Genomic DNA, 8,950 nt, shown 5'->3' with positions numbered 1-8,950 from the left:
CCCCTTGCTATCCCCCCCCCCCCCCACACACACTTCTTCCTCTGCCCCACTCCCTCTCTATACATATAATATCAGACATTATATTATATATTATTATATAATTGCAGTGTGCACATCCTTCTGATCTCTAGTTGCAGACAATGTAGGCCCCCCTCCCCCATTACTGGGGGTCTCGATCTTCTCTCATTACTGGGGGTCCTGATCCTCTCCCATTACCTGGGGTCCCGATTCTACCCCATTACTGGGGGTCCCAATCCCATTACTGGGGGTCCCGATCCTCTCCCATTATTGGGAGTCCCGATCCTCTCCCATTACTGGGGGTCCCTCTACCACTACTGGGGGTCCCGATCCTCTCCCATTACTGGGGGTCCCTCTCCCATTACTGGGGGTCCCTCTACCATTACTGGGGGTCCCGATCCTCTCCCATTACTGGGGGGTCCCTCTACCATTACTGGGGGTCCCGATCTTCTCCCATTACTGGGGTCCCTCATCCCATCACTGGGGGTCCCGATCCTCTCCCATTATTGGGGATCCCCATCCTCTCCCCTCTGCCAAGTGTATAAAGTTCCAGCAATCCTCCCCTCCTCCCTCCGCTCAGAATTAACCCCCTGGATCCCGGACTGATCAGCCTAACTGTATAAAGTCCTCTCTATAATCCCCCCTCCGATAACAGAAGAGCGAACACTTGGCAGCTGAGGACGAATCCCCCCGGGCCGGTGGGGGTTAATGCCGGTCCTGTCCCGGCTGACAGTCAGCTGATCGCGGCGTCTGATTGACAGTTCCCCTCCTGGAAGTTTATCTCTTACTATTATGCTAATGAGGCCCGGGGATCCGTCCTCCCATTGGCCCGCCGTGCCCAGTCCGGGTCGTGACGTCACGCCGCCTATAAAACGCAGCAATGCTTTTAAAGTGCTCGGTGGACGGATCGGTGAAAAAATCCGGAGCGGTTGTCCCGGTGTCCCCCAGTCCTGACCGGCTCAGCACTTCCCCCCCTCCTCCTCCTCCTCCTCCGCCTCTCCGGTCCCGGGACTATGAAGTGTGTTGTGTAGTAAGAGTTGGGGGAAGAGGTCGGTGGCCCCCGGTATGTCCTCCGCCGGGCTCCTGTGATTTTATTTTTATTTTGGACATTTCTTGATTTTTTTTTTTTTTTTTGGGGGGGAGGGGGGAGAGAAACGATCACCGCAGCAAGCTGGCTCTCCCGGTGCCCGTTCCTCCTCCCGGTAGTGTGGTGTCCCCGGTGTGGAGGGCTGCGAGCAGCAGAAGGATGGCATCAGATCTGGCAATGAGCAGCTCCGACCTGCCCACCAGTCCCCTGGCCATGGAATATGTTAATGACTTCGATCTGATGAAGTTCGAAGTGAAGAAGGAGCCGGTGGAGACCGACCGCATCATCAGCCAGTGCGGCCGCCTGATCGCCGGGGGATCGCTGTCTTCCACCCCGATGAGCACGCCCTGCAGCTCGGTTCCCCCTTCCCCGAGCTTCTCGGCGCCCAGCCCGAGCTCCGGGAGCGACCAAAAGAGCCACCTAGAAGACTACTACTGGATGACCGGCTACCCCCAGCAGATCAACCCGGAGGCGCTGGGCTTCAGCCCGGAGGACGCGGTGGAAGCGCTGATCAGCAACGGCGGCAACCCCCAGCAGCAGCAACAGCAGCAGCAACAGCAGCAACTCCAGCAGGGCGGCTACGATGGCTTCGCTCGGGCTGCGCAGCAGTACGGCGGCTCCTCGGGGGCCATGCCCGGGGAGGAACTCGGCTCCGCCGCCGCGGTGGTCTCCGCAGTGATCGCGGCCGCCGCGCAAAACGGGGCGCCCCATCACCACCACCATCACCACCACCCCGGGGCAGGGGGGCTGCCGGCTTCCTCAGGGAGCAGCGGAGTCTCACCGGCTTCCTCCGGGATGCACCCGGCGCCCCACCACCACCATCACCACCACCACCACCTGCACTTCGACGATCGCTTCTCCGACGAGCAGCTGGTCACCATGTCCGTGCGGGAGCTCAACCGGCAGCTGCGGGGGGTCAGCAAGGAGGAGGTGATCCGGCTGAAGCAGAAGAGGAGGACCCTGAAGAACCGGGGCTACGCTCAGTCGTGCCGCTTCAAGAGGGTGCAGCAGAGGCACGTCCTGGAGTCCGAGAAGAACCAGCTGCTGCAGCAAGTGGAGCACCTCAAGCAGGAGATCTCCAGGCTGCTTCGGGAGAGGGATGCCTACAAGGAAAAGTATGAGAAGCTCCTGGGAAGCGGCTTCCGAGAAAACGGCTCCAGCAACAGTGAAAACCCTTCCTCTCCGGAGTATTTCATGTGAGTCTCACCCCTGAGCCCTTCCCTTCTCTCCCAAATACTTGTCTGGGGGTGGGGTGAGGGACCCTTCCATGGTGCCCATGATGTATTATAGGTGGGTTCTCCTTCACTTTTCCTGAAACTTATCCTGACCCTTGGGGTGTAGGACTTTACTAAACCCTTCCTTGCCCATATGCTACCCGTATTGCATTAACTTTTTAGTTGCCCCCATTTCATGTCTTTACTTTGTCTAGAAACCCATCTTGACCTCATCTACTTTACCTATTCCAATGTGGAATACTATAACCTTTCTTGCCCTTATGGTGCCCATACTGCATTAACTTTTGAGTTGCCCCCATGTTGTTTCTTCCTGACTTTGTATAGAAACCCATCTTAACCTCTTCTACACCTGTTCTGATGTGGGGCCTGACTAAACCATTTCTTGCCTATATTGCATTAACTTTTCAATTGCCCCCTTATTTCTTCTTGACTCTATCTAGAAAACGATCTTGACCTCATCTATACCTCTTCCAATGTTGGAGTCTACTATACTCTTTTTGCCCATGCTGCATTAACTTTTGAATTGCCCCCATGTCATTTCGCCTTGACTCTATAGAATACCCATCTTGACCTTTTCTACTATACCTCTTCCAATGTGGGACTCTACTATACCCTTTCTTGCCCATACTGAATTCACGTTTGAGTTGCCCCCATGTCGTTTCTTCCCCACTTTGTCTAGAAACCCACCCTAATCTTCTTCTACACCTGTTCCAATGTGGGACCTCACTAAACCCTTTCTTGCCCATATGGTGCCCATGCTGTGTTAACTTTTGAATTGCCCCCATATCATTTCTTCCTGATATAGCCTTCAAACCTAACTTAACCTCTTCTACTATACCTATTTGGATGTGGGAAGTTACTAAACCCTTTCTTGCCCATACTACATTAACTTTTTAGTTGCCCCCATGTAATTTCTTCCCAACTTTGTCTACAAACCCTTCTTGACCTCTTCTATTATATCTATTTGGATGTTGGAGCTTACTATACCCTTCTTTGCCCATATGGTGTACATGCTGTATTAAGTCTTAGCCTGTATGTTATATCTCCTTTAGTTTGTGTAGAAACTCAACCTGTCAACCCTTCTCTGCCCACATGGTACTCATGCTGTATTAAGGTTTGGGTTGACCACATTATTTTTCCTTTACTTTGTCAGGGAGCCTATTCTGCCCTCTTCTACTATGCCCATTGGGGACCTTATTAAACCCTTCTTGCCCATATGGTGCCCATGCTAAACTAACTCTGAGCCTCTTCAGCTGAGCTCCTTATTTCTTCTTCACTTTTGCTAGAAACTTATTGTGCCCTTTTCTACTATGTGCAACCTTATTAAACACATCCTTGCCCTCATGGTGCCCTAGCTGTATTAACTCCTCACCTCTTGGTCTAATCACCTTCTTTCATCTTCACTCTGACTAGGAACTCATCGTTCTCTCTTCTACTATGTGAGACCCTACTAAACACTTCTTTGCTCATATGTTGTCCATGCTGTATTGCCTTCTAGCCTCCTGGGTTAACCAAATGTAATTTCTCCTTTACTTTGCTATCTTCAACTATACCCACTGGGGCTAGTGATCATACAATGCATACATGGTACCCCTGTTGTATTAACTCTTAGAGCCTCTATGCTGTTTTTTTTTCACTTTGTCTAGAAACTCATCCTGCCATTTTCTACTATATCCATTGACATGTGGGACCTTATTAAACCCTTTGTTGCCCACATGGTGCCCATGCTGTATTAACTTATAGTCTCTTGGGGTGACCACATGTTATTGATGATTTATTTTGGCTGGAAACATATCCTGTCCTCTTATGCTATATCCATTGCGGTGTAGGACTTTATTAAACTTGCTCTTGACCATGTGATGCCCATTCTGCAAATAACCAATAGCTCCTCGGATTGACCACATGTCATTTCTCCTTCACTAGGGCTAGAAACTCTTCTTATTATACCCATTGAGGCATAGCACCTTGGTAAACCTATCTGCTCATATGCTGCCTTGCTGTATTAACTCTTAGCCTCGTGGGGTGACCAAATGTAATTTCTCCTGTACTTTGTCTAGACATTTATCCTACTCCTTTTCTGCTATACCTATTGGGATATGGGACCTTACTAAACCCTTCCTTGCCCACACGGTGCCCAGGCTGTAATAAATCTTAGCCTCTTGGGGTGACCACATCTTGTCTTTCCTTCCTTCTGGCTTAAAACAGTCTTCTAATATACCCAGTATTGCAAGAAACTCTTACTAAACCATTCCTTGTCCACTTGGTGCCTCTGTTGCATTAACTCTGTATGTGCAGAAACTCTTATTTCTCATCTCATGCTGTCTTCACCCTAGCTAGGAACTTGTCTTGCACTCTTCTACTATACATAGTTGGGTGTGGGACGCTTACTAAACTCTTCCTTGTCCACACGGTGCCCCTGTTGTATTAACTCTGCATGTTCAGAGAATCTATTTATTCCTCTTTTCATCTCTCAGTAACCCTAGCTAGAAGCTCATCCTGCCCTCTTTTATTATACCTGCAGGGTAGGGGACCCTTACTAAACCCTTTGTTGTCCACAAGGTGCCCCTGTTGTGTTAACTGTTCACGTCCAGACTCTTCTCTGGACAGACTATTCACATCCTGTCCAGATATTTCACATCTTATTTTCTCATCACCCTGGCTAGAAATGTATCATTCCTTCTTCTACTATATCCAGTGGGGCGTGGGACCTTATTAAACCTTTCCTGGTCCACATGCTGCATTAACTCTGAATGCTCAAAATCTTTGTGGGGGGGGGGGGGGGGGTGACCACATCTTATTTCCCTGTCTTTCTGGCAATAAACTCATCCTGCTCTCTTCTTCTGTACTCAGGAGTTGGCCATAACCTGAACTCGTGTTCCCTTTAATTCCCTAAAAGTTCCTACACCCCCCCCCCCTTCTTAAAATGACAGTCCATTTTCTAATCTTTTTTTTTTCTTTTCTGTCCTGCATTGATTTACCTTGCCCCTTCTGCATTTCATAGTCTTGCATGCCCATACTTTATAATCACAGCTCAATTCTGGTGTAGTTTTAAAAGTTGGAAGGATTTTTAGCAAGAGCAAGAGCAACCAGTTCTGTACAGTTACTAGTTGACTTGTATTGGATGGACAGTCCTAAGTTCTTAGTTTTCGTGACTGGGTAGCTGCAGAATAAAATTCTTATTTAGCATTGAAATGTTCAAGTTATTATTTATTGGCAGTCAGTGTTTAGAAAGCAATAATGCATGTTTAGATTAACCTCATTTAGAACAATAAATAGTTTATAGATATGTATCTATCTCTACTCTTTGAGACACTATTTTGCAAGCAGGACCATTTACCAGCCTAACGCCTGAGTGTCCCTGTCATTTATTTTAAAGTTTTGGCAGCTATGCTTTATTTTTTAGGAGGAATGCTTAGTAAATTGAGCATCTCTTAATATAAGGGAACAGGTCCACCTTACTAAATAGTCAATTAATCTTTTCCGTCATACCCATCCTACACTAGCCAGTTGTACACCTTCATACATTAGAACTTAGAAAGTGGGCTACTCACAAACATAAGCTAGCAGTCCAAACTTGTGATTTTGAGTCACACTTTCATTTTCAATTTTTTTTTTTTTTTTTAAAGCGCAATTTAAAAAAAATATATATATTATTTTAGAAAAAGCAGTCCTCGTGACAAACCAGTATTTGTAAAAAAAAATAAAATAAAATGCTCTGTAGAAGTGGAATTTTTTTTAACCATTTTCCACCGAGCGGAAAACATTTTTTTCTCATCTTACGACGATCGTAAGCAATACACATGCATTTGCTGCACTTTCTCGGTATTGACTGTCACTGTCATGTGTGTATTCTGCGAGCATTGTATTTTCTCTATTGAGGAAGTCATTAGCGTTAGTAGAAAAATTGTTTGTGTGAAACTCTATCAAGGAGGAAGCTGCCACAAGTCTGGAGATTGCTGCCTTGTGTCAATGAGTAGCCTAAGTCTTGAGGACTTTTACCCAGACAACCAGCCCATAGAAGATAGATATCAATCTTAACTGCTTCGGTGAGCTGTAATGAAATCTTTAATTGCTCATATTAAAGCTGCATCACAGGCTAGACAGTTGGCAGTGGACTAATTTAAGCAATAGTATTACCTTGGCATGCTTTATATCCCATATATCATGGAGATATATTGTATCGGTTATGCTAAAAAAAAAAATTGTATTGAGGTCCTGTCCACTTTTTTTGACTTGGTATAGAAATAACAATGTGTTCACTGCACTAGAAACTTAGAAGTTTTTACAGTTAGCTGTCTTCAGTGCTTTTATTTCCTATAATTATGGGAAGATGGGAGGATTCATTTAGGTCTTTTACTTTATTACTTTCTTGCCATGCTTTTCTGGGCTTGCCTTACACCTATCTAACACCCTTTGCACTCATATGAAGATTACTCTTTAATACCATACGCTTTACGTTTTCCTATTTTTTTTTTTTTTTTTTAAAGGTCATGAGTTTATGAGCTTGCTGTGTCAAAGACAGAAAGAAAGAGAAAAAGCAGAATTGTTGCCATCCCGAGTCCTTCATATGAGCTTGCAATAAAAAAAAAAATGTGAATTTTTAGACTGTCTCGCTGAATTCATCATTTTGAGAGTTGCTGACCTAAAACAAACAAAAAAAAAATAAAAATGAGGAGATGACGTGTAAAGCAACCTGCCAAAATGAAGCCTCTTCATCAAAACTTCAGTTTTTCATGTGACTGTATGGCCCAGAATGACTGAAACTGGCCTGCCATTAAAAATCCATGCTCATCTCATGCATTGTGCTTGCTGTTATGTCTTGGCAACAAAGAACTGTAAATGTCATAAGACTTTATGGAAAAATAGACAATATATTATTAAGAAGGCCCTGCATGCTGGACATGTATGGTATAATTATTTTTTGTTTTGTTCTGTTTTTTGTTTTTTCTTTTGCTTGGAAAATGGACTTCTGGACAAAATATGGCATGACATTATTATTATTTTTTTTGTTACTCATCACTTAAAGACAAAAAAGTGCAATCTAGATCTTCCCCTAACATTTACATCTGCTAGAGAAATAAACTGCTTTTTTTTTTTTTTTGTTTTGTTTTAATTTTGCATAGTTGCAAAATGTCTTTGTTATTATTTTAAAATGCACTGATTGCTTTTCCTCCAAAAGATGGCAAAATGGATTTTTCATATTTAAATGTGGCAAAATCTAAAAAAAATATAAGCAACTTTGAGTAACTTGTGTTGGGACTAAATGCTGTGAGCTAATGACGGTCTTAAATTTTATTTAAAAAGAAGGAAAAAAAAATACCCTTTTTTGCATTTGGTTGCTGTCAAATGTGGAATGCTATGGGTTTGTAGTACATATTTTTATGTTTATTTTCTGTAGAATTTGTGAGCGCTTCTTAAATGTTTGCAACAGATAAAGGAATGTCTTAGTTTTAATGGAACAAGTTAGACCCATTTTAGATGTAGTATATTTTACCGATGATGCACTAAGTTGTTCACTGTCGTGATGTTGAAAGGGGTGTAGGAATGGGACTATTTTTAAAGGTAGTTTCCAACGCATGTGCTTGCAACTTAAATATAAGTTGGGTATGTGTTAAAAAAAAAAAAAAAAACCCAAGCTTTACCACTGACTGTATTTTAAAACCAAAGTATTAAAAGGGTAGATAGCCTTATGTATATTCAAGGGGTAGATGCATTCAAAAGTGTCTGTTTTTTTGTTTTTTGTTTTTTTATTATTTTTAAAAAAAATTGAAGTATTTGGGACTGAATTGCACTAAGATATAACCTGCAAGCATAAAATAAAATGCAAATTTGTTTTAGAACGCTAATACAAAAATGATGCAGTTATCAAGGCATTGCTGCACACTTTTTAAAACAATGCAGATTATCTTTTTTTTTTATTATTATTTACAGTTTAATATTATGGTGCAGAACTGGATCTTCTGTAGCTTTACAAATTTCACAAGTCTTAAATGCAATAACCAGGAAAATGTATTATCAGGGACTGATAACATGTCTTTTTACAAATGAACGTAAACTTATCCATAATAGATAGAAATCTGTGTCAGCTATATAATGTTATTTTTGTTTGTTTGTTTTCCTATCCATATTTTGCTGTGCAAAATTTTTTTTTTATATTTTGAGTTACTAACGAAACGTGATGTATTTTGTGCTCTGTCATTTCATGTCCTATGGTCATATCAAAAGAAAAAAATAATCTACAATAATAAACTGCAGTTTTTGATTCTGAATTTGCATTGGGGTGTGATCTAAAAAAAAAAAAATTATGCTGTTTATTTATTTTTTATTAAATTTGCAAGAGGCACAAGGTGTCAGGATTGGTGTCAATATAGGCAGAATTTTGGGATAGACTTGTTACTAAAGATACAAGTCACTGTAGGCAACCAATACATTTTGAGTGTAGGATATACGATAGGCTCTTTTTTTTGTAAATTTCTTAATTTGATGGATGTTACCTGTTCTACTTCCTTTACTCTTTTGTCCTTTAGATATGATCTGCCCACTCAGACTTCATCATGTATAATAACTCTTTCCACCTCTCTGCAATGTCATTGTCAGATCCAAGCCTTGC

General features: G+C 42.9%; 1 protein-coding gene across 2 annotated transcripts; it reads left to right on the top strand.

Annotated features, from left to right (window-relative positions):
• Positions 1 to 892: 892 nt before the first annotated feature.
• On the top strand, positions 893 to 8,609 carry MAF (MAF bZIP transcription factor). 2 transcript variants are annotated; one of them, XR_013262750.1, is made up of 2 exons: positions 893 to 2,395; positions 6,828 to 8,609. XR_013262750.1 is itself a non-coding variant. In XM_077454533.1 (2 exons), the coding sequence occupies exons 1-2, from the start codon at positions 1,265 to 1,267 to the stop codon at positions 6,832 to 6,834; spliced, it is 1,044 nt and encodes a 347-aa protein (XP_077310659.1). In that variant the 5' UTR covers positions 894 to 1,264; the 3' UTR covers positions 6,835 to 8,609. The 2 variants fall into 2 exon arrangements, 1 of the variants encoding a protein (XP_077310659.1); XM_077454533.1 differs by having other exon boundaries at positions 894 to 2,301.
• Positions 8,610 to 8,950: the final 341 nt, after the last annotated feature.

This window comes from Lithobates pipiens, unplaced genomic scaffold (genome assembly GCF_037356315.1).
Source record: "Lithobates pipiens isolate NorthernLeopardFrog02 unplaced genomic scaffold, aLitPip1_a1.2 Scaffold_10, whole genome shotgun sequence".
Classification (NCBI taxonomy): Eukaryota; Metazoa; Chordata; class Amphibia; order Anura; family Ranidae; genus Lithobates; species Lithobates pipiens.
Note: the sequence above shows the minus strand (reverse complement) of the source record. Positions and strands in the feature narration are given on the sequence as shown.